The 27,265-nt window shown below is 38.7% G+C and overlaps 1 protein-coding gene across 1 annotated transcript in view; it reads right to left on the reverse strand.

The window, feature by feature from the left end:
* The window catches only part of KCNH5 (potassium voltage-gated channel subfamily H member 5), a 182,793-nt gene that overhangs the window by 37,153 nt on the left and 118,375 nt on the right, over positions 1–27,265 (reverse strand). Inside the window, exons 9-10 of the mRNA XM_072427655.1 lie at positions 25,905–26,104; positions 1,332–1,584 (exon numbers count right to left, since the gene is read on the reverse strand). Coding sequence (XP_072283756.1) covers positions 1,332–1,584; positions 25,905–26,104 — 453 coding nt within the window. The remainder of the gene's footprint in view (positions 1–1,331; positions 1,585–25,904; positions 26,105–27,265) is intronic.

Raw genomic sequence — 27,265 nt, forward strand, 5'->3', positions numbered from 1 at the left:
GGGGGGGGGCGGAGCAGGCCAGTTGGGGTTTTGAAGGGCAAGAGTCCTGGTCAGTAATTTTGGCAGAGGGGGGAACCATATTTGGTGTGGTGCCCCCTTAATTAAGGGTTACGGTCCCTGAGGTGGTGCTGGGTGGCTAGGGGCCATTGTGGTGTGCTGGCTGGGAGTTAGGAATTTGGCTTTTTTGCAGACTTTGCCTTCTGGGATCTGCAGCCTTGTTGGTGGGTTTGAAACGGGTATGTTGTTGTTTCGAGGAGTGAAGGACTGTTGTATAATTTGGGTAAAATGTTGAAGTGATTTATGTATCAATGTTATCAAAAGTTTATAGAATTTTTAAGTTATTTTTAAGTTATCAAATAAAAGGCTGCCTGCCAGCCCCTTTACACTTAGAAAAAGTTTCAGTGTGTTAATTTAAGGTGGTAAAGTTGGGGGGGAGGCAGTTAGAGGGGTAAAAAGAAGTGGGGGTAATGTCTGAGCTACCCTGGTCATGATTTCCCATAAACTGTAGTGGATGCATGGCAGATGCACAAATGGCCTAAAAAGAGGGGCTTTAAAATAGCGCCCAACATTTGGTCAGTGCTTGTGTACAGCTACCAGTCTACCTTGGTGGTACGTGCAAATTTTTTTTTTCATAAGTTCCCTTGGTTAGTGGTTTTGCTTGCTCTAACCTCCTATCCATTTAACAACATTCCTGACTTATAATTCTGTACCGTGTTCAGTTATGCCTGTTCAGTTGGCTGTCACTATTAAGCACCCCATTGCATAACCAAATACAGTGCCGAAGGTAAGAAAAGTTAAGAGGTTTCACCATATCATAATAAAAACCTAATATATCAGCATAGATTCAAAGAATTAGGACTGGCGGCATACGTGGCCTTCTGACTTCCATTCAAAGTCATTTTGAGATCAAGTTTGTTCTTTGCTTAAATTCTTCCATGCAAGTTAATGTGAATGCATAATAATGCCTGGCAAATGCATCTGGAAAGCTTATGTACTCTATGCCTTAAAGTATTTAAAATATCCAGCAAGTACAAAAGAAAGTCTCAGTGGTGATATGACAGCAAAATAACTACTTTCAAAGAAGTTTTAAATAAACCCTTTTATGACAAAATGGGTACTGTGAGGCGTTGAAAGAAGAACGATGCAGTAAAATAAAGAATCGTTAGTAGGGGGGAAGTGTATAAATACAGCAATTTCTGCTTTTGAATGCTTTAAAAGTCATGAAGTGTTTTATAGGAAATTGGTATTGTGTATAAATATTCTCTGTTGAGTCAGTCAACAAATGGCAATCGTAAATCTACAAGAATCTCAATAAACTTATATTCTCTTACCTAGGATGGCCACCACCTCATCATCCTGGATGACTTCCAATGATCCCGACACCACAAAGCACAGAGCATCAACACTTTCCCCAGCATGGTAGATGAGGTCTCCAGGAGCGCAATGGATTGTTTGAAACTCCACCGCCAAGGCGCGCAGGCACCCGTCACTGGCCAAGCGGAAAGCAGGGTGCTCGTTAAACACTTTTCTGTTCAGGTGCACACAAATGTCCGCTCTCATGTCCTTGGGACATATTGCAAGAACCTGTGGGAATACAAGGGATTTAGATAAATTTTGATTGATAAAATTAAAAGGTTTATAATCCCCAACAATGCAAATATCTTACTTGCTTACTTTAAGTCTGTTAAATAGAAATGGCCTGATTTAATAAAGCTCTCCAAGACTGGAGAGGATAGACTATTATGGGGAAACCTGGGTGATCCAAAAAACTGGGAATTAATCTGGTCCAGGATTAAAAATATTTGCCATATATTAGTAAATTATTTTTATGAAATCCATTCTGGGTTTGATGGATCAACCAGGTTCCCCCATGGTAGTCTATCGTCTTAAGGGAGAGCTTTAATAGATTAGAACCAACATTTTTGCGTTTGGTACGTACAGTAAGTATTTGATCCCCTGCTGATTTTGTACGTTTGCCCTCCGACAAAGAAATGACCAGTCTATACTTGTAATGGTAAGTTTATTGTAGCTGTGAGAGGCAGAATTACAACAAAAGAACCCTCTAAAACCCAGTGCTCAAAAGTCAGAGCTTGATGTGCATTGTAATGAGTGAAATAAGTATTTGATCCCCTATCAACCAGAAAGATTTCAGGCTCCCAGGTGTCTTCCCTGTAAGCAGGTAACGAGCTGAGAATAGGAGCACCCTCTGTAAGGGAGTGCTCCTAATCAAAGCTTGTTACAGTACCTGTATAAAAGACACCTGTCCACAGAAGCCATTAATAAATCAGATTCCAAACTAGCCATCATGGCCAAGACCAAAGAGCTAACTAAGGATGTCAGGGACAAGATTGTAGACCTACACAAGGCTGGACTTGGCTACAAGACTATCGCCAAGCAGCTTGGTGATAAGGTGACAACAGTTGGAGCGATAATTCGCAAATAGAAGAAACACAAAATAACTGTCAATCTCTTTCGGTCTGGGGCTCTATGCAAGATCTCCCCTTGTGGAATTGCAATGATCATGAGAACGGTGATGAAACTACCCAGAACTACACGGGGGAAACTTGTCAATGATCTCAGGGCAGCTGGGACCATAGTCACCAAGAAAACAATTAGTAACACACTGCGCCGTGAAGGCCTGAAATCTTGCAGAGCCCGCCAAGGTCCCCCTGCTCAACATAGCACATGTACAGGCGCGTCTGCAGTTTGTCAATGAACATCTGAATGATCCACAGGAGAACTGGGTGAAAGTGTTGTGGTCAGATGAGACCAAAATTGAGCTCTTTGGCATCAACTCAACTTCAGGGCATTAAAAATGGGTCGTGGATGGGTATTCCAGCATGACAGTGACCCATAACACACATCCATGGCAACAAAGGAATGGCTCCAGAAGAAGCACATGAAGGTCCTGGAGTGGCCTAGCCAGTGTCCAGACGCTAATCCCATAGAAAATCTGTGGAGGGAGCTGAAGGTTCGAGTTGCCAAACATCAGCCTCAAAACCTTACTGACTTGGAGAGGGATCTGCAAAGAGGAGTGGGACAAAATCCCTCCTGAGATGTGTGCAAACCTGGTGGCCAACTACAACTACTAACCTCTGTGATTGCCAACAAGGGGTTTGCCACCAAGTGCTAAGTCATCTTTTGCGAAGGGATTAAATATTTATTTCACTCATTACAATGCACATCAGACTCGACCTTTGAGCACTGGGTTTTTGAGGGTTCTTTTGTTGTTATTCTGTCTCTCACATCTACAATAAACCTACTATTACAATTATAGACTGGTCATTTCTTTGTCGGAGGGCAAACATACAAAATCAGCAGGGGATCAAATACTTCTTTCCCTCACTGTAAGTGCTTATTCAGACACTGCAGCCATTGAATATGCATGACAACCAGATGGCTGGGGTTTTCAAAAAACAGGTTAGCTATAAAAGATTTCTTTGGAAACAGGTTACCTGCAAAACTGTGTCCAGGCTTTGCAATACAATTCACAGGAACTGAGCAACTTTTTAAAAGAACAGGTGAACCTTATGTGTTGGTGGATCTTACAATGCTTATTAGTTTAGCACAGCTTTTCCCGACCTTTTAAACACAGAGAACCCATGAAATAGCGTTTAACCCTTTAGATACTATATCCACAGCTCACAGTACATTACCAGTGTAGTCAATGGAAAAAGAATGGCCCTTATGTTGCTGACCATTGGAAAGAATGTCACCCTTACAGATAACCAAAAGGATCATTGGTGTCACTTACACTGGCCTGAGAGGCACAGATTGCTCATTGCTCGAGGAACCCTGGTTAAGAAATACTGGTTTAGCAGCACACATTTCTCATTACAGAGGGATATTCCCTGATCACAATGCCATTTTGTACATTTATATTATCATGATGTATTTATATAGTGCAAAAAACTCACACAGCACTTACAGTCCAAAGTCATGTCAGTAACTGTCCCCCACTCGGTTTATCAAACACACATACATGTTACAAAAACAGATTTAAAAAAAAAAATGGTTCAGTATCCTCTTTTAAAAAAAAAATAGGAAGAAAATGACTTGTAACCACTATGAATTCTCTTTAAACATAGCTTACAAGGATGTATATATATAAATTATTATATTAATTCAATCTGCAAAATACAGTTTATGCTGTTTTGTTTCATTTCAATGCTAATTTTTGCTATGGCAAAGTGCTGATCATCATGCTAATCTGTCACCTGCTTAAATAAATTATTCAAGTGTCATTAAGAAAAAGACAATTTATCTGCACATTTTCCCCAGTGGTGCGTAACTACTTTTTTTTACATTGAAAATATGCAAACATTAGGCATTGGGATTTATTTATAAATGACTCTTTAATGGGCTGGTTTTAAAAAAATGGCAATGATTGTAGATAAAAACACAAGTAATTATAATGCAATATATACAGTCTAAATATAACCTAAAAATATATGCAAAATATAAATATAATGTAGCAATAAAACAATGGGGTCCATGTACAACTCAGAATGTTTGTTCTTGAGGCTTCTGTAGAGATATGTGCCAGAAGTGGTATAGTTCTCAAGTATTTGAAAACAAAATCTTGTACGATGAGGGCAGATTTAGACCTCACATGGAATCGAGTGATCCCACAGGGCTTTGAACAGCTGACCCTCGCATCATGGAACTGATTCTTAAAGAACCAACATCTACAAATTTAAAAGCTGGGGCAGTAGGGAGTTCTGTACTGCTTATAGCCGTTCCCATTCATTCTCTAGTGGGCTGTCACGGGAAGAAGCTATTTGTAGCTTCTCCCCTAAAGAAGTAGTTCCTTGGTATGAAGCAGTGCCACTCTGCAAAAAGAATTGATACACCATTACTGAGTAAGAGCTAGAACTCTTCGATCAGGAGAGAGCCTTGCTGTATACAGAGCTATTGGCCTGCAAAGGTTTGTACCTCCTGTTGGGTCAGATCAATACTTGAGATTCTGACCCATAATCAGTACACATACCATAATGAGTAGATATGGTATTTTGACTTTACTGGCAATGGATCTTAAGAACACTACACTCATACACCAACACGTGTAATCTATTCAGTAGGGATGAGGTTTTCGTTTACACTTGGTTGAAGATACATAACATATGCTCAAAATGTGGTGGCCCCATTGAACTTATGGTGAAATTCAACTGACCAAATCTTAAATAATCTGTAATATTGAAAGTGGATGTTTGGTTACTCCCGGCCCCCATTAGAAATATCTGATTATTATTGTTTCCATGATAATCCACACCATATTGGAACAAGAGAACTTTGCTAAGAGGAAATGGAATTCCATGGCATTCTTTATTAAAACATTACGCAAAACATAAAATAATCAAAAATTATAAAGTACAATTAAATGTCGCCTTTAAAACTGCAGTAACAGACCTTTACTCTATTAATTGATTAAGGTCTCCCCTAGAAGTGTCTGTCTTACGCCGCTTTTAAAGAAAACTGACAATTAGCTGAACATTTCCAGAAATTGGAAACAAAATTCTTATTTCATAGACTGTAATGGGTTCCAACCCCATTGAGATTGCTAAACATCCAGACAGATTCAATGAACCAAACCCAATTGGATTTGCCTAACTCTACAGTTCAGGAAAAGCAAAAATAAGGACTCCAGATTCCACTTTAGCTGTTGTGCCAAGCCTAGCAGCCCTGCTGTTCCTTAGTTTTTGTTCACTATCCTGAATTCACACATTCTTTAGAAAATGAAAATGTATATTATGCTAGGCTTAAACATTCACTCACTATTGGTAGAAATAACTGGAACCAAAAGGAGTTGCCTCCTTTAAAAAGAGAGGTTATTGCTGTTTTTACAACTCGTAAGGTAGATACCACATCTAATACACCTACACTTACCTTGCATGCACATAACACAAAAATGTAAAGACCTCCATAGCTTAGAGATGATCCAAATGTGTACATCCCAAACACCTGTTCAGTTCTTGACTATGTATAAAAAAAACAATCTAATGCATATCAGTTCCAGCTATTTGACCTTGTGATTTACTACAAAGCCAATGTACAATCTGATCACTGGAGGACAGAAGACTGGAGAAATGTGTCCTCCATTCTGCAACATACTAATGATTTTATCTCAGCCTAGACAAGGTCACTGCATTCCAATTATAAAAAGTGCAATATTTTTTCAATAATATTATTATATTGTGCTGTATGAGAAATTAATTCATGCAAACCTAAGAGGTTAAAGAGAAATGTGAATTTTTTATTGGGGTGTGAGGAAATTCCCCTTGATTTGCCCATCTTATACAGTTAATCTATTCAACTAATGTGACATTGTTTTAGATGTCTCTGCTTGTGTGATTTTGCTATGCAGTCTCTCATTCTGACAGCATTTTTGAGAATTTAGTGACTCTTATTTGAAGAAAATTGCCAGCAGTATCAGTGTAGGTGTTTAGCCGTGTGTGGTTATGTGGAAACTATTGAACTCCCTGAGCTGTCTCCTCCTCATCTCATAAATACACAACCTGACTTCACAATGATAAGTGAGGAACATTTGAGATTGTGATCACATATTGTGGGCGGTACTGATATTGTAAGAATATTAAAGTGTTTGGGATCAAGGTAGTGAAAAGTGATGTGTGATTTATAAAACAAATTGCGATAGAAACTTCAACAAAAGTCCTACACAGCGAGCAGCAGAGGTGTTCCGGGCAAGAAAATGAGAAATTTTACAACCCGGCTTCTAAGCAAATTGTCATACATATAAGCTATGGCTAGGAACACAAAGTAGACATAGAGAATTTACTCACAAAAACCAATGGCATATGTCAGTGATAAGATAATATCGCCCTATTTCTTATGAAAAAATACAGGTTTGGGGATTAGGGGTGTAAACTGTAAAAAGACTTTAAGATCAAAGTTAAAGCCAATCAATGAAAAAGTAAAACAAAAAGCAATATACTGGTATGAAGAAAGCATTTGATAAAAAAAAAAACATAGAAAAGGGGATACATTGGGAAGAGAGAAGAACTAATAAACACTTAAAAGGAGAAAAGGGAACAAGGGATTTAAAGTGAACCTGTAGTCCATGGTTCAACTGTATCTTGCCGAAAACCATTCCCCAACCAGCTTTTTCTCCTTTTTGCAGTAATTCCCTGTTGGTGCATCTAGGTGTGGGTATATGATGTACCAGGACCCAGAAGCCAATAGTTAGGCCTGGTCTCTGTTCCATTTTGGTGTGAGACCATGGTAAGGAGCAATTAAGGAGTACTCTCTTGAGTACTTGAGTATAAAATGAGCTGGCACCACAACAGGGTCCTCTTTAGGGACCCCTTTAACCTATTTTTGCATCACTCTACTTTCTTTGGTTCATCAGTTTGCACTGCCCATTCACTTTCAATAGACATAGGCCAAACGTGGCAGGTGTGTTTGCTTGTTCTATGTATGTGCATTTGGTTTTCATTAGTAATGCATCACAACAACATAATCACTTTGGTGCTGCATGGGTAACACTGTAAACAATAGTGTGAAGGGGCCCCATAAGTATTTGTCCTGCCTAAGATCACACACCATAGCATGACTGATAACACTTTTATTTTCTAGAATAGACTCTTCTCTGTCTGTCTCAGATTTAGTTACAGTGTTCTGACTTTTCTTGACTTTATGACTTAACTTTACCAGTCACTATTATACTGTTCTTTTGAGAGTTTCCTTTTGACTTTCTCATAGGTAGAATTCTGTATTTATGTTAGAGTTATGGTAAATGTTGGAGGTAAATGTTGGAGCTTAGACATGAAGTCAGAGAGGAGTATAGAACAGGCCTTTCTGTCTATAGTGCTATATTAGGTATGTTGTGCCTACTATTAAGTTAGGCAGAATGTTTCATTTTAAAAGTTATGAGTATAAATCAGTGGTCCCCAACCTTTTTGGACCCACCGACCACTAAATTTACTAGCTCCAGACCGCGCATCCACGGGAAGCCAAGTGTCACTCAAAAGGAAAGAAACTTTCCCCATAGTGACGTCATGATGGCAGAACCCACCCATTCTCCAATCGCTCAGGCGTAGACCTCTGAATATTCTATAAACACAACCCGCCCACTTCCCAGAGCCTGCAATCCGTACGGGGGACATGGCCCGTGACTCTAACCGGTGCACCCTCCCAGTGGGGTTCTTCTCCTCGCTTGGGGGTGCACCAGCCATAGCCACAAACCACCTAAATTTTCTTGCGGACCACCAGTAGGCGACTGCTGGTATACAGTAAGGTTCACTACTGCAATATAAATTGATATTCAAATTCAAAATCTGGGGGCAAATACCAGGACATGTTTTATACCCTAAACTTGAACTATAAGCTGATCTTAAAAAATCTTGCTCCCATTAATACTAATTATTTGGTATATTTTTTAACATTAAAAAATCATTAGGTCATCCCTTAATTATCCAATCACTAAGGAAAAGTCCTTGACCAAGCTGTATTGCTTAAGGATCATCTTAGACCCAACCCCTCTCTTCCCCATTACCTCCTTTTATAAAAACTAGCTTGAAAAAGAAATATTAATATTTTCCCAGAGTTTAGTTGTAATTACAAAAAGTAAAAGTGAATCTATATCTAAACTGTTGTTTTTACCGCTGAATCATCCATAGGGTGGCCTTGGGCAAGAGCCTAGAGCCTGCTGGGTATCCCAGGGACTCTACCATTAGCCAGAAAAAAGCACAGTTGTTTAAAGCTTTATAATTCCCAACTTGAGAACTTGGACTTGTTGTTTTAAAGGTCCCATTTAGTTGTATGGATGAGTCACAAAGGTTGGCTTATTCTCTACCTTTAGCAATCCTTATCAATGTCAGAAGAATCTTGGGCAAAATCTAAAACCATATAGACTAGAATCATTAAAGTTAAATTAAACCCACACTACTCACCTATCCCCGTTCCCTCACAGGGAGCCGCCATCTTTCTTCTTCTTTACTTCCATAGGGTGATCTTAGACTATCTTGAATGGCCATGCCGGGATAACATAATATTCACTCTTGGCAGGCACAGCTCCAATACTTGGAATGGTCAGGCAGGTGGGATTCTTGCAGAAGAGACATTACCCGTACCCTTTTTGCGATAATGATCATGTACCCTTAAAAGTGGAATTTTAGCTCAGTTTTAATTGTATTGTCACTTTTTCAGTTATGGTCACTAGGCTCAACCTACAAAACTAACATACAAGCATGAAGATCCCTATTTTCAATAAAAAAATACAAAAATAATGTAAAATTACAGTAAGGTGACTCGGCATATACGGTCTGGTGTTAAAGCCTTGTGAATTGAGCCTTTTGTAACTTGTAGATTCAAATGCGTTATATTAAAAGTAAAAATAATAATACATTAGCTAAGTTCTGCTTTGATCAAATGCATAAAGTTGAAATAAACTTTAAACTATCACTGACAGTAAATGCAAGAAAAAAAAATGTTAAAAAAACACCAGTAAAATCTAGGAATTATATGATAATAGAGAGGAAATGCTTTACTTGCAGCTGATATGTTGTTCTTTCACTACTGCTATTGGAAAGTATTTAAAGATAGAGACACATTTACATATCGCTATGCTAATACAATCCTCTTCTATGAATATGGTAGAGAATAAAATTACACAATTTCAGTCTTGCATTTTTCTGTCAGGTTTTCTCCGCACTGCAGTAAGCTACATGCAAACTATAATCATTAATGTCACTTTAGAAAACATTGCAAGAATACTGTAGAGAGGTGACATTTATACGAGGAAATGGTATTACAAGAAGGTCATAACTTGGGTTCCCAGTATACTTGCTCTTTGTACTCAGTTTACGAAATCTCCAGATTTGTTGTTCAAAATGTGTCACTAGGAGGTGATAACATTAACATTTTCAGAACGATGTCGGCAACACCAGCTCCTCTCCATGGAAGATTTTTTTTATTAAATGCTTTGGTCTCTGCTTGGGGATATGGGGGTTTACTTTGCTTTCAGGTCTATTTGCAGAACACACAGTGTTGTTTTTCAGTGTTTCTGTGCAACGACTAACAGTTTTTCTAGGGTTTTCTGGGGGTTCATCTAAATTGGTGATGTCTGCATAGTTCTGGGCCAGCACCACTTGGTAGTGCCAACTGCATTTGACTAATGTTTTAAGTGTCTGTAAAGGTGCTATTCTAGTTAAGGTGCATTCATTCCACTAGCAAACAATTTCGGAAGGTTTTTCCTCCCCCAATGACCCACATTAATTTGGTTTAAGCAGAGGTTCCCCAAATTATTTAAAATTTCCTTTTTTGTTTCGCATTGAGCATTCTAAGTAAGAAAATATGCATGGACCCCACAGACCCTCTTTAAACGGATGCAATCAGTTTGACCTAAATTGTATCTGTATAAAAGTACCCCCCAACCCACTCATACTTCTCCATATAACCGTCCCAGTAGCTGCCACCAAAATATCCAAATGTTCTGGTGTAACCTAGAGAGTAGCGACCACTTGATACTTTGCCTTTAAAATATAATTACATAATATATAAACATTTGGTATAAAAAAGATTTTTGTACTAAGTGTGCTAAACAATATATAATATAAATAATAATATATTTTTCTTTATTTATTGAAAATTAGCAGTTATAAATTTTAATATCTAAAAGGGTGTAGTATTATCATCCCCTGCCACCTTCCAGAACTGTCACAGTCCTCCCTTTGTGCTCCTTTTTACCAACAATTTTCTAATTAATCTAGAGCTCACATTGGCTGGCAGTTGTTAAGGGTAGAGACAGCCAAAGTGACTGCTATTCATGGTTTAACATAATTATGATTTTTTTTTTATAACAGCATAATGATGAATTTAGGCATCACTAATTATTTTAAGATAAAGCCATCCAACAAAACAGTTAAAAATGAGAAAAATGTATAAAAACAAATCTAAAAGATAAACAGTAAGTGGAAAAAAGAGCTAAAATACTAACTGAAATACATTAAAAATAATAATGTTTCCAGTAACCATTCTCTTATTCCAACAGCTGCAAGTTCGGAGTCTTGGTAGAATTACAGTCGAATCAATGTTTTCACACAATTTACTGTACACACCAGCTTGTGCAAGCTACCGCCAATTTCAGTCTCTGAATTCCCACTGACGTCATGCAGAATTACCATTATGGCACCTTTGAAATGTATAAAATGTATAAAATATGTTCTGTAATCCTACGCTTGGAGCTCTGGAGTTCTGCCCAGAACAGATAAAAGCTCTTGGTACAGTAGGTTAAAAAAGGGTTTGACGGATTAAAAGAACGGACCTATTTTTTGTGTGCGTCTAGGGGAAAAAATAAACAGGGATAATGCAGGAGATTCTTTAAGTCATCTACAATGCAGACAGAACTGGCAGCATTCATTCACTCACTATGGGCTGGTAATACATAAGCGGTTGACCCTGGAAATGACAATTTATAAGGCAATGTTTTTACTCAAAGCTAGACCATATAATAACATGATGTGCGCATTAGTGTACTTGGCACAAATGCACCAATGTCACCCCTGGCTTCATATTCCAAAGCCGTAGGTGGAAGCCACTATTCTTGTAATGTCATGCTGTTAATAAATATCAGGCCTAGGTGTAAGAGAATGAAACATCTGAAGCTTGTGACAGATTCTTTACATCATGGAAGGCAAGAGAGAAAGCTATATGTGTCCCCCATACCCTGATGGGATAAACAGAGCGAAGGTTGGCATAAGAAGTAGACTGTTGAGTAAACCTTTACTTCGACCATTTTAGCCAACTCTATTCCCCTACCGGAGTCATGTAAAATTTCCAACACTTCTACGTATTGAAAAGCATGTGACCCACTCCCATAATGATAGTAAACAACTCTTGTGGGAGCTTATAATTGAACAAACCTTTCATTTTTACATGAACAGACAATGAGCCTGATTTGGTAAAGACTGTAGAAGATAGACTGTCATCGGAGAACTTATGTGGTCCTTCAAACTTGGAATGGATCTCGTCCAAGATTGAAAACAATTTGTAATAACACATGACTGTTAAGAAAATCATTTCTGGGTTCACTAGATCACACAGGTTCTCCCGTGATATTCTATCTTCTCCAGTTGTGGAGAGCTTTAAAAGATCAGGTCCAATGTATATGGTTACTTTAAGCTCAAGGTCATTTTGTGTCAGGTATTTTTTATAAAGAGGCTTAGCAGACAAGCACAAGTAAAGTGCACTCACATTAAAATCATTTTTCCATAATCCAACTGTTATTATGGCCAAACCAAGACTTTTCTGACAAAGTTCCCGCTATTCTAATCAGTTTAAGAGCTAAATGTAAGTTCACATTTTATGTGACCCATCACTATGATAGCTAGACAATGGCCAACCAAGCTTGGCCATGATTAGAGAATACAGAATTATTCCTATGGCATTCTGTCCTGAAAGAAGGGTCAGTGGGTATATTGCTAGATTGATGTATAATCTCTATATTAAGTTAACTAGAGCTGCTCTAAAGCCAGGAAAGGAATTAACTGATCAGATGCTTGATTTGACACTAACATTTTAATTGCTCTGTAGTAACTAAAACTGTTAGTGTACAGCTGTCAAGTCCCAAATTTAGAGTAGATATCACTTGGCATTGCTTTTCTCAGGATAAGATGAAGGGGTCAGTATATAAAAGAGAGCAGGGAGCAGAATCTCATCTCGGTTACACTGCACTGCACTATGCATACCTTGGCTCATCCATTTAAAAACAGACTACGGTAGCAGAAAGGAACAAAAAAAACTGATTGGAGAGCTGTGACAGCTCCAGAACTCTAATCGTATTGTTATGTTTTATAAATGTGTGGGCTTTGTTTTATAAACTAACCCCTGAGAGTCAAAAGTGTGCTTCCAAGGGCCGCAAGACCATCACCGTGTTATGCAAGCGGGTGTGGACCTACTGTGCCACTGACTGGGTATGCTCCACAGGGGCGTGACTAAGCTGCTACCAGGTCTTCACTAGAGCCTCTGATGGTGAGGATAGACTTGGGCTGCAGGGTAGCTGCCAGGTGCCACTCCAGAGCAATCCCCAGGCCAGTGGCAGATGACCACAGCAGTCAGGATACCCGGTGCAAGCACCAAGGGGCTTGCGTGGCCAAGAAGTCCAGAAACAAGGATCCAAGATCAGGGTCAGGCAGCAATCAGGCAAAGGTCCAAAAAACGTAATCCGAGGTCAGGGTCAGGCAGCAAACAGGCTAAGTCCAAAAACGTAAGCAAGGTCCGGTGCACAGTAAAGCAAACAGAGTAAACACTTTGCACTAGGAGTTACACAGAGTAAAACCTTGAGATTGCTCAGGCAACTTCCTGTAGTAGGAGGTGCCTTTAAATACCTGCAGAGATCCAGCCATAGGCTGTAGAAAACAGAGGGCGTGTATGTGTTACCTCATAGATTAGGAGAGACACACCCACGCCAGCTCAAACACCAGAGCAAGTCTCCAGCAGGAAGGAAACTCAGGCATGGAACATAGGTAGTGGGGTTACTCTACCTGAAAGATAGGACCCGGCGCCCCTGCCTACAATTAGGAGCAGCGGCGCCCGCACGATCTGCAGTGCTAACACACCATCTATCAGCATGCAGGGATGTCTGCAGGTTTGGCCCTAGTGCCAAGATGGATGGAATCTGAAAGTAGAACTTGAAAGTTCTGTAATTAATTAGGTGATTTTTTTATTTTTTATTTAAATGATATATAATTAAAAAATAAATACTAAAATAGATAAATAAAACAATACATTAAATTATGTGTGTGTGCTATTTAAGTGCTACTATGTCAAAAGACATATAAATTATTTGTTTCCTTGGATCAGTGCAAATTTACGGTGTTATTTACGGAGCTATTATAGCTATGATCAGTACCCAGTACAAGCAGTGATTGTTGACATGTGGTGCATGTTCTCTATACCTGCAACTGCTATGAGCAAAGGGTGTTTTTTTCCTATGAGAGTCTTTTTAACTGCAAATCCAAAAACCAGACATGGGTTAAACTATGCCTGTGCCTTTAAATGCAGGTGCACCATGGCTAGGGCAAGTTCCTACTGTATGGTCAGTCAACTGGGCATTTTTGGTATGCAGGCAGATAATTTTACTCCCAACGTAACGTCATGCACACCACAGCAGTGTATAAAGCTCCTAACTGCCCCACAGGTGAAGTGTTGGTTTTAAGTTAACTTAACTAGGAAAGATAGGTGGATCTGCATTTAGTTATGCATTTCCAGCAAGTAAACCAGATAATTTTCTTTTTTATGGCATTTATTCTTTAGGTTTTCAGTCAACATCTATTACACCTGAGAAGAATTGCTTTGCAGACCGCTGAATGTGCAGTATTGGAGAAAAATATAGTTTTAGCATTTCAGATGTTTGATAAGCTTGGCCGAAAAAGCCTCCTGGCCAAGACAGACCCTCTATTAGATCAAAGGTTCAGTAAGACAATGACTTCCCTCAAAGCTTGTAATCCAAAACAAACCCTACACCACTCCTAAATCCAGCCTCAACACTTTATAGTCCTAAAAAACTAAAATATCTCTCTTTCTACATTTGCAATCATTTCTAGCATTGGCTGTTTTTTGTACCGTGGACCCTAGAATATTTTGGGTAGTTTGTACAAGTGTTGGAATGATAGCATCCATTCTTCCATTACAGTAATACCTCAGCTAAGAAGTGACCCTGCTAATTAGTTTTTTGGCTAAAGAAGATTTTTTTCTGCTGAGTTTTGGCCTCGGCTAACGAAGATGAACTCGGCTAAAGAATGCATTTTTCGATGTGCAATAGCAAACTGCTGCAATGGTGAGCTCTATTGAGCTGTATTTTAGTTTTGTTACGGCTAACAATGATTTCAGCTAACGAGTGCGATTCCGGAATTAATTACCTTTGTTAGCCAAGGTATCACTGTTAGCCGAGGAATCATTGTTAGCCGAGGTATCATTGTTAGATCCAGTCAATTAAAATAACAAAGAAAACGATAAGGGTAATAAAAGAAAGAAGTGGGGAATGGGGGTATCCAACACTGGGAGTTTCTTGTTACAGTCTTGTTAAAAAAAAAAACAACTATAAACAAAAAAAACACTTTTGACTTCATCAGTCTGAGTATAAGACTTGTATGCAATAAAACACCATTTGTGGAGACAGTGATGACTGTTCTTCATCAAAGATACATCTCACATCACTTGTGAGATATACAGTCTTGGCATTCTATTTTTTCTTGTCATTAATAAAGTCTGAAATACCTTACAGCTATAAACAACTCTTGTAACAAATGATGATATGCAAATAAGCCCCCACTTGAATTAGACAAACAGCAGCATCTATGAGCCCTAATGCACTGAACAGAGGAGCAGTGCGCAAACTTAATAGTCAGGGACTGTAGTAGAAAAGTAATGTATGGACGATGATGAAAACTATAAGTTAATACTGAAATTAACTACCTAAAAGTGCTTACAAAGTAACTGGTTAGAAAGGGACATGAACCACAGAATACAATGTTTGGCTCAGACAGGCCAGTTGACATACAATTAAATATGATTTTTTTAGCATGCTTAAAAAAACTGCAGTGTATAGAGTAATAATGCCAAAAAAAGGAATTTAGTATAATTCTCCTGATTTGATCAGATCCGTTTGTTGGATTAATTTTATATATCTTATATTGGATTGAACACTGATATTTAAAGTCTATGGTCACCAACTTTTAAGGGCTAATCACATAAGCAAAGCATAACATAGTAAATTGTTGGGGGGATTGCTGGAAAAATACATTTTTAGATTTAGAGTGGGGAGGGGTAGTTTTCTCAGTGTGCATGAGATTTCAGTTTGTTAGCATCCCAAAGTTTTGACCTACATTTTCTTTTATAAACAGGCTTGGTGGGGTGGGAGGGGAACTGTTGTTTAATATAGGGAAATTTAAACACTGCCCCTTCCAATGTGGATAAAAAGTTGGGAGCTTGGTATGATGCAGAAAGTGGGAGGGCACCTTTTCAATGAACACCGACCACCCCCCCCACCCACAACTTTTTCTGACTATCCATTTCTATGTTTGGAAATAGGCCTAGTTTAAACAGTAAAGTGGACCCATACCCTTTCTAATTTAAGTATCCTTTTTATCAGATCCCTAAATCTGTCAGATTCTGCAAGTTCGGCCAAAATAATACAGGGATTCCCTGTCTTTTTACTGCTGCAGTGGGGTTCCGTTATTTAGAATAAGGAGTAGAGGATATGCTCCTTAAAGAATTGCAAAAAAAATTTGATATCTCCCTTAACATTCCCGTCAAACCCTTTTCCCAGACATGAAAGCTTTTGTTGTTATTAATGTGGATTTACATCACTGAACAACATTGCTGTATTTCAAGCAACATAAAAACATTTATTTTTAAAAATTGGCAAATCTATTTTTATTTTAGTAAGGCATTGTTTCAATGTGCCTTGCAATGCCATCCGCACCATTTACATTTGCAAAAGGCATTTTTCAAGAAAGTCATTTAAAGAATTTACAATACTGCCCTCAAAGTGCCCCATTTGTGAATACCAGTGTAAGAATATATAAGGGATAGTACCAATTGACTTGTGAAACACATGTAGTAGATCAGATTATTAGGATGCTAGTGAGCCAATATCTGATGCAAACAGACCTCGACCCCACCAACAGTGGCTATAGACTTCATTGAAGTTATTACATTTCTGTTTCCTAAAAGCCACAAAGTATTTTGTGGCTTCTTGTAGTAGAATTTACACCTCCAGTCCTCCACTTTAAATTAACTTATGGTCTTGGAGTATGGAAATGGAAATAACATGTAAAAGAAAACTGTAAAAATGAGGTTTGTGTTTTTGTTCAACTACTTTTTCTGATGCAAGTTCTCCCTTATTATTGATCCAGACAACTTTAACCGCTGCCAGTCCTATTGTCCTGATTCCTTGCTGATTTTATCCACTTTTCCCTTACTGTTCCTATCACCCTCAAACTTTGCTCGTCCTGCCACTCTCTATTTTCAGTGGTCATCTTGTACTTTGTTAGTCCTAACAAATTCATATGTGCCTGGTCCTGCCAATCTCTTTCCTGGCTGGTCTTGTCTCCTTTTCTATTGCTAGTCCTGCAAAACTCAATCCCTAGTTAATCCTAAAACCATTTCCCTTGCTGATCCTGCCCTAAATACCATGTCATTCCTGCTACCCCAATCCTTGGCCAGTCTTGCCATCCTTAGTCCTGGCCGGTCCCATGGCTTTCTACGTTGGCTGCTTTTCTTCCCTCCCCCCTCACTGGCCCTGCCACTCTCTTCTTAGGCTGGTCTTGTCCCTTTTTCCCTTGTTGCAATCCTCCACTCTGGCTGGTCCCGCCATGCTAATTTTTTCATGCCTGCCTCCTTTTTTTCTGCTTGGAACCTCTGCTCTAGTTGCTCTTGGCAATGGCCACTAAGTGACGCGTTGTAAATTCAGCCTTGATGTCCATTCTGTTAGGCTTTTCTTTGAAAGTAGGACAATAATTACCATAAAAAACATACACACACAAAAGCCTGTCGACACCATTGGCAACTTGGCAGGCTTTGTAGGTCATTGGCAGTCTATCCTGCACAGAACGATTTATCATAATGTGATTTGTTATACCAGTGCATGTCGGGGCAAAGAGCTGACAGAACCCTTTTAAAAAGATTGGTGAGACAAACCATAGTAACCTTGGTTTTACGTGCCTGATCTGACTTGACTCGCTGAATATATGTATGTTGTTAGAAGTATGGAAAATACGCTAATGAGGCTGCTCTACCTGCCAACTCTGCAAGAACTGCATTATGGCAATGACACTTCTTGTTTTTTAAGTAACCGAATTGAGATTTTTGGGTTTATAAAAACAAGACAAGGACGACATAGTGTTGTTCCATAGCAATCTCTCAAAAAACATTTACTGTCCTGATTCAGAAAAGTGAAATGTGATTGTCTGCTACTGGATTAATACATTTTTTGCATTCTCATTGAATGCATTGCTCTAACAAAACATGCCTAATCAAGTGGAACTAAAACCGCATTAGTTCCCAATCCTCATTTCTTTGCAGGGCACCACCATCTTCTTCTTTTTTCTTTTCTTCCGGTAGAGGATCTTTGGTTATCTTGATTGACATGGCCAGGATGACGTAACTCATGGACGCATGCAGGTGTAAATAAATTCACAGCACACGCAACAAAATCCGTATTGCAATCAGTCAGGTAGGAGGGATATTTACAGAAGGGACATTGCCTGTCCCTTTCTGCAATAAAGACCTGCCTGATCATGGATTCTTGAAAGTGGAATTTTAGTTCTGCTTGCTGAATTCATATGGCAACTAGATGCATGAGAGTATCTTCAACCTTACAGCACAACCTGGAACCTACCAACTTACATCAATACAGACCTGAGATTTATATTACTCTGTCAAACAGCACAGTTCTGTCTGGCAAGGTAGGAGACCTAATGTTTTTCTGTTGCAGTTCCATATACTTACAGGTCTAGTCCCTCCCCCAGCTGGTGACTGGGGAATGAAGGAGAAGCAACACATTCATTAGCTCATCTCTCTAATTACATCTTTATACCAGAGCACTGTAATAGAATGAGTGTGGGGAGAGCAAAAAGTGGCTTTTTACGGCAAACTAATACTGTTAAAACAGAAACATTTTGTTGTAATTTTTCATAAACAAATAAAAAACATGGGATTCCCGATTTTTAGTTTAGAAGCTTCTGTTAGCTGGCTGCAGACATCTCGTCCCTACAACTTTCCACCAACATTTCAAAGAGAACTAAAAATCGGGAATCCCATGGTTATTCCTTTTCTCTCTCTTCCTTTTACAACACCTATTAATAGTCTTTTTTGGCCCAAAGATTTAGATCTCTAAAACAAGACACCTCTAATTGAACACTTTAAAAATCTCTTAAGTATTAAAATGTACTCATAACTTTGGAAACCTTATTCCAAAATCCTGTAACTGGAATTCAACAAAGCACCCCACTGGATATTGAATCATACTCTCACCTCAACTGACTTTGAGGACTTAAACAACGAAACAAGGCTATAACTTTTTACATCACAAGACGGAACGTAGCCAACCCTTAAACATATTCCAAGTTACCAAGACCCTTACTTTTTCTTCTACAAGAATCCTATACAACTATTATCAACCAGTGTGGGTCTCAGTATCCCCTGAGGAAGCTAATATGCGAAGCGCGTCCGTTACGAGACTTTTACGCACCATTGTTTAACCAATATCAAGTGGTCTTGCCAACTGGGCTTCATGGTTTATGTGCAAGAGGCCCCCCAAAAACATTGATTGATTGTATTATACCTTTTTTGATATATATATATATATATATATATATATATATATATATATATATATATATATATATATATATATATATATATATATATATATATAATGAATAATACAATGCTACATGAATTGTTATTATATATAAGTGCAGTTTATTTTTATCAAAAACAGACCTTAACAGCAAATTTCTACAAATAGCCTTTTTTTAAACAAAAAAAAAATTCAGTGCTTGGTAATCTCTTCCAAGCCAGAAGAATTCTCTCTTTCCAAAGACAGGCTCTGTGCATGTTCCTCACTAATCTTTGACAAGTAGCATGTATAGTTTAACGATGGAGAAGGGCTCCAGAAAACATTTCCTATTCCTCCTTTCTTATGTTTCATGAAAATATGAAAATATGCCTCTTATCTGTGTGGGATTTCTCAGTGCTATATTAGTTTCAGAAATAAAAACAGATTGTTTCTCACAAAATTCCCATAACATCAGCATGATTGACATATGTGCTTTTAGTATAAGACCACCTGGTATTTCTGATGCCCTAAAAACATGTGCAATATAAGAAATGCTTTAAAAAATGCCAGCTATTATTTTACCCTATTAAAATAGATTCAGATAAGAGGGGGAGAGTTCTGTGTATTTGGACTTGTTTATTCTGACATAACCAAGTCTAAAACACGGAGGACCTCATTTAAAGTTGAGCTCCCAAAACACCCTCTTTCTGCATTGAAAAGTAGAACCGAATGAGGTAAATGCTACATTTAATGTCACATACAGAAAAGGGAGCAGTGCCAGAGTGGGAAAAAAGGCAACACATTTAGAATACAAATCAAGTCAGCTCACATTTAGGAACATGACCATATATTGCTAAAGCCGGCTGACATGAAAGGTTTGAGAAATGGTAAAACTGAAGGCCATGTAAAGTACGGGGAACCAAGGCTAGACTCAATCTTGCTAGTTTATTGGTGCACATGGATTTGAACTAGACTACAAACACTCTTAAACACAAGCAATTCAGGAATCTGAAATATACTAAACATACCCAATAACACGTATCTCTTCTTTTAATGAGAGCAACCTAAAGTGCAAAATCCTAAACATCAAAGATCGTTTGCCTTCCTTCCCAGGGAATGTACATTTTCCTCCTCCCTGTGCATTGTGTTGTATGCAAAGTCTTCCTTACTAGGGGTGAGCGAGCCAATTTTTTAAAATTCAGTCTCGCTGCGAATTGGGCCGTTCTCACTTACCAAACATGTAGGCGAGAACGGCCTTTGTAAATTCGGCCAGCGAGACCGAATTTTTGGGACCTGCAAGACCAATCAGGGGATCAGAGCTGTCAGCTCCGCTCCTCTGATTGCTGTTGCAGCCCTGTACTATGTGTTCCTGGATAGAGTTTCTCAATCCAGGAACAGTGTGAGTCTCGCTGGCTGCTCATGAATGAATGTAGCGTGGGAAAAATCCTCAGAATTTTCCCACGGCCGCGTTCATTCATAAACGCAAGTCGCATGACTCGAAATTTTGCTAACCTATCGGAACTTTGAGGAAATTTGCGTGAGAATGCCGGAGGCAATCTCGCTCATCCCTATTTCTTTCATTATTATAGCCAAAGTGGTGTTTATTTTGTACTGCATACCCTCCAATATCCCCACCAACATATTCACTAACACAAGTAATCAGCAGAAACATGTCAAGTAAAGAGTATGGAGATACCAAACCCAAGACATTTCATTTTTGATAACTGCAGAAGCGTAAAGTGTATAAAAAGCCAAAAACCTTTTTTTCAGTTTAGGATAGAATGAGGAAGATGTGGAAATTATTTTTTTTTTTTTTGCAACAGAAAGAAAAAAAAATAGAACAGTGTTTTAAGCCTTCCCCACTTCTTTTCTGCTAAATTCTAAATGGTCATAATGGAAACTGAGCTAAAGCTTTCTAACGGAGCCCAAGACAGCAGTAAAAACCAAAAGAATTCTTCTTTTCTCTATCTCAAACTAAGAAGAAAGGTTTTTAGATAGACATGCACTTTGTGCCTGATTTATTAAAGCTTTCTGTGACTTGAGAAGATAGACCATCATGGGAGAACTTGGGTGATCCAGCAAACCTGGAATGGATCTGCTCTAAAGTGTGAAAGCCAAAGTTCTTAAGTAAAGTGGGCAGTAAGCCCACAATTTTTTCATTTTTCTGTTATACTGCATGTGGGTTTTTGTGTTGACCATATATAAGGAATCAGGACCCACTGCCATAAATGTGCATTAAGGGACTAGATCCACTTATCCCCTACCTTTATTCACATGTTCAGCAGCAAGGTGAAAGGTTGGGTATGGAATAGCTGCACCAGGTATGGTGATAGAATTAGAATCTGTTCTTCTCTATACTGCCAGTGTTTTTTGACTTTAAGCAAGTTGTATAAAAGATCTGTAGAAGTTTATGGAACAGCTTGTTCTCTTAAGGGATTCCAAGCCGAAAAACCAGTCAAACAGCATTTTATTATTTAATAATTAGTTAAACAACATTTGGAATTAGTTGACAGAAGCCTAACTATCTAAGCACAAATCCAACTTTTCCCCATCTATGATTGACTTACCACTTATAAAATAAATAGAATTATTCAGTTAATTGTATTTTCCAAGCAAACCTTTATCAGTTTCATGTTCAGAAAATACTTTCATTGTCTGAACCATTTCACTCAACTAAAAGTTATGTTGTATCAGCTTTCCCCGTGATAATCCCGGCTACATTATTTTTAGAAGATCTGTTGCTATAACAATCAGGGCAGCTGTTCATTACCATAGGAACCCACGCTTTTTCTTTTATTTGACAGATAGCTATTTAAGCACACATTGACTGAGCAATTCAGCGGTGAAAACTTCTTGAATGGAATGATGGACAACTCTTTGTATAAAATCCAAGCAGAACCGGAGGGATCTCTTACTGGTTACAGCTGGAGGTGAGAGATCTGCCAGTCTCTTCCATAACTCCTGAACTGCCAAATCTGTATTAACTTTTTATTCCTAATTCTTGAGAAACAGAACTTTGGCAGAGGTGCAGTGAAAGGGCTGTACATTTTTCTATAGGTAGAAATGATTGTGTGAAATCTCTGCAGGACAATTGAGTGAAAACAAACATTATGTGAATGTTTATCAAACATATTTCACATCTCATTCTTGGTTTTGGTGCAGTTGTGGGTGCATCACTGAACCAAGTGGCACAGACCCATTAAAAGGTTACAATGATTTTACAATTATCTCCAGTTGTAGATCCACAACTATTAGAACAACCCAATTGTTAATAGAAAGTCATGCAAAAGAACACCTAACTTGTTTTTTTGGGGGGCTTGTACATGCTGCAATATTGGCAAATTAATCAAACTTTATAGCTATAGTCGAAAACCCATTCTTCAACTCACTCCAACTGACCCCTTGTACGGGTACAATATTATGTAACAGCATGAGATACTGTTATTCTACCCAAAATTCAAATTTAATGCCCCATTGACCTGACTGTAAAACTCCAGAATGCCCAATAAACTAAATATGACTTCTATAGCCTATATCGCTTCCAAGTTTCTGCCTAGAAGTAACAGCCCAAAGTGTTCGACTGAAATCAACCCGCCTACCAGGAAAGGCTCTAGCCTAGAAAGCCCACATGTTCTTATGATGAATCTAAACAACTAAATCCACTATTGGGCCCAGTCCAGTATGAACTTTTTCTATAAAAGTCCATAATATATGAAATTGGATTAGGTCATGTAGTGCCTTGTACTTTAAACTTCGTTCCAGTTTTTGGATCAGGCAGGACTCATGGACAGTGATGCCTCTTCTTCTCACCGTCTCTTCTGTCCAAATTACATGCTCAGCTTTGCATTGGTTGTTAAAATACCGGACACATCCTGACATCCCTTCCAGCTACCAGGACTACACAAGAGTTATGCTATTCTGACCCAGCCAATTAAGATGACCAAAGATCAGCATGAGAAAGACATTAAGGAAGAAGATGGCACCACACTTGACAAAACAGGGACAGGTAAGGACACATTGAATTTAGTCCTGCTTTATTTCCTCAGTGTGAAGAGAAGTCTATTTAAACTACTAGAATCCATTTAGAATAGAATGATTTTGGTTAGGTATATCTTTTGGCTGAGAATGAGATTTAGGTCTGTTGAAACAAGGAGTTTGTGGCAAACATTTGGGGTCTGCAGTTTGCAAACTTTGTAAACTACTATTAAAGTTTGCAAGCTGTGAATTTCACAGCAGTTGACTTAGTAACAATTCCCCACCGAAATGCTTACCTTGGAAGCTGCTTTTAGTATTCCCATTGGTCTTAGTTTTCCAATATCTATGGTCCCCAGTATTTACCAAAGTAATGGCCTATCTCAGTGGTTTGGGCTGCATTACTTTGAAGTTCGCTCTACCTATTGCAAATAACTGACTCACGTGACACCAATGCCCCAACTTTTAAATAGACTCTCTCCGAGTTATCCAGAAAGTCCTACTCTGTCCTTGAAATCTTTGAAATAACTCTACAGATCATTGAGGAATAATAAAAGCTTTCAGCAATTTTTTAACTAAAATGTATCTGAACATCTGTAGAATAAAGATGCTTTGGCAGGTAACCACTTAAGATGTTAAAATGTTAACAAAATTAATGGAATGTAATTGCTTAAAAGGCCAGAACTCAGTGAAGCACAGAAAAAGAGAAATATGATCTCCCGAGTGACACAGAACTTCATCAAACAAACAAGATAAATATTCCCCCTTCTTTTACTGTTAGGTCGTCTCCTAAAATCTTCAGCATTATCCTTTAGGGCTTTCTCACGAAAACAACTCCACATTCCCCCATGCTCTCTGTTTAATGGAAGTGATTTCAATTGGCCATATAATACTCAGATTTACAGGGGACAAACAGGTATGAATTTTTTTAAAAAACTGAAAACCTCTTTTAAAGCTCCAGCACATTCTGCACTAAAAAAATGGTTTTCTGGTAAAGTAACCTGTAGATTTAGAATAGTAATCAACCGATGTGGCTGTTGTTGGTTGAAACACATGGAAAGTGTATGACTATGACAACAGCAGACACCTATTGGCTAAGCTTTGTTTTTGGCAAAATGGGGCCCTGGGCAAATATGAAGTAGGGTCGACGAATACACAGCATTTTGCACTTCTATTTTCTTCACTTAGGCGATCAAGAAGTTAGGGGACCTAGAAAATTGCCCAGTTTACCCCCTAAAACTGCTCCTCCTGCTGGCCAGCTGATCTTGGTAGGAAATATTAATCAGGCAAGCTCCAAAGTCTTCTCTCTACCTTTCCCTCTTCAGCTTCTTTGGTTCAGTTAACAATACATCTGCTAATACATGCCTTTCAAGATTACAACAGGTCAGGTGTGTTGTGAACATGAAGATGGTATTTGAGGTCCATGTTCCTTAGCATTTTAGCATGAATATATTTTTGAGATATGTGTACTCTAAGACATTACCAACCATTTAGCAGCTCCAGCATTAATTCTTGCTTCAATGAGAAAAAGTTCAGCATTCCTCATCTACTTAAGCTCCTGGAGATTGGAATTGTGGACAGGACTGCTAAAGTTGTTGCTAAAGAGTCTAAGCAACACCAAACACCAACATAAATTATGATAAAGCAGCAATGTACCTATGTTTTTGTTATCCACTAAACATCTGACCTGATTAATTGTCACACTTACCTCTTCCTCACCAAAGGTAGGCATCCCTCTCCTGCGCATGCTTGCAGTTCTGAAGCTGGGCGTGCCTCTGTTTCTAAGCTTTATCAATTCCGTTTAGTCTGCTGGCCAATCAGAAGATAGTCTCTTGATCAGCCCTGGCTATTTAGCTAGCTCATAGACAGCACTTTGTGTTCATGCAACAAGTCTTACCAGTGCCGAGTTACCTAGTTCTGTGATCTATTTCCTGTACACCTGCTGCTTAATCCAGTGTTTCCTGTGTCCAGCTCCTGTGTTATCCCCTCGTTGTCCAGTTTGTTGGTTCCCAGACAACTTCCCTGTGCTGTTCCTGTGTTCCTGCCTGTGTCACTGGTGTCGGTCTTTTGGATCCCTGGCAATTGAGGCAACATCCTCACCATCAGAGGCTCTGGTGAAAACCTGGTTACTGCTTGGACTCTGCCGCCTTGGCCCTTCTCTGGGCTCACACCACCTCCGTGCAAGCCGTAGCACCCCCTAGTGGTACTGTCCAAGCGTGACATTAATTCTCACAAATCGGCTTAAACAGATACAGTTTGGCATCCTAAGCTCAACTTGTGAAAAAAGTGTTCATAAACATAAATGATGATAAATGGAATTGCATGAGTTAAAAAAAAAAAATCTTTGTATGACAAGTAAACATTTATTCAAGGAGGCATCTATAATACTGTTGAAACAGAATAGGTTTGCTTGTAAGGGCACAGCAGAAGCCGATTGCCTTCAGACTATCTTTCTCTGTAACTGAACAAAGCAGACAGAGCTAGAGAGAGGCAAGGTAAGTAATTCCTATTTTTATGTAAATATGTCCAGAACAAAGAAAATAAATGCAAAAACACTGTATTATAACCTTTTTCCAGTGTAAAACTGAAAAAAAAGATTTATTGGGTAGCGTTAGTTTTTATGCACCTGTACCTTTTCTGTGTCGATGCCCTTTGACATGGACCAGGTTGATACGATATAATCCATGACCCTCTCGCTGAGGCCTTTGGGGACCTGATAAAGCTTAAGGAAGTCACGCACGTTGTTCAGCACCTCGTGGTAGCGGTTGGTGTTGGCATACATCTGCTGGAAAATGGTGGTCACGTTTCCAAAAATAGTTGCATATAGGAGTGCTGAAAAAAGGAAAAAAGCAAAACAAACTTCATTAAACTGATAGCAAAATAACAAATATGATAATGTTGGTATGTACAGTTAAAGTAACCCGGTCATGAAATTGCTGCCCTCCCTCTTTAAATGCACAATAAGTGGCTACCTTGGCTGGAACAAACATGTTGTAAATGAATGTCCAAAAAGTGATATTAGATAGTAGGCTCGTTTACCTCCTCCTCTGTCTTTTCTCTATTCCATTGTCTATGGGTAATGTATTTTTTTAGCCTAGATCCATAACCTTACAGTTTTCAACGTTCATTTTATTTTGCCATTATTTGAACTGATACCTGATTGGTTGCTGCAAGCATCATTATTTCTCTTTACACCGCTTTATATATTAGCCTGTATAAAATGCTGGTAATTTCCAAACACTGAAGCTCTGACAGCTGTAAGCTTGTAGTTTTTGACAGCTCCTGTAATTTACAGCATATCTTACAGGTCTAGGAATATATATGGCATTTCCTGGGCACTTTGTCTCTGGCTAGGTCAACATTCCATCAATAATGCATGAAGCTATTTCTGATTCTCCACAGATAGAATCGCAGGAACCTGGAAGCATAACTCTCGCCTGAACGTCATTGTCCATGAGAAAAATTTGCTCCTATTTAGACAGCTATTGGTAAGTGTAGTCAAATATACAGTAAATCAGACTGCTTTTCCATGTAAATAGGTTATGTGAAATTTGGGTAGGGCGCAGAACACGCCGGATGAAAGGGGTGACGAGAAATGTGTACTCTTAGAAAGGGACATGATGTATGGCTCTGTTCATAAGGTTCAATTTGTGGATAACTTTGGAGATTAATGTGCTCTGCTCACTCCTCCAGGAATGAAAGATTGCAGACACTATCCACTATTCCTAATTGACCCTTACTGTAGGTCTGCACGGCATACAAAAAATACGCATTCAGCTATCTTCTCCTGCACTCTGCAGAAAATAATTTATACTCCTCATATATAGATCTCACTGCTTCTCTCCAAATCTCTGCAAGTGTGCAGAATATTAAAAGGAGCAAGGCAGTGAACAGTTGCATTTATTGCAATCATTTCATATTGACACTATGTAATTAAATTAAACATGTCATAAACCTGAACAATGCAAACTGAGCATATGATAAAATAAATGT

This window comes from Pyxicephalus adspersus, chromosome 12 (genome assembly GCF_032062135.1).
Source record: "Pyxicephalus adspersus chromosome 12, UCB_Pads_2.0, whole genome shotgun sequence".
Classification (NCBI taxonomy): Eukaryota; Metazoa; Chordata; class Amphibia; order Anura; family Pyxicephalidae; genus Pyxicephalus; species Pyxicephalus adspersus.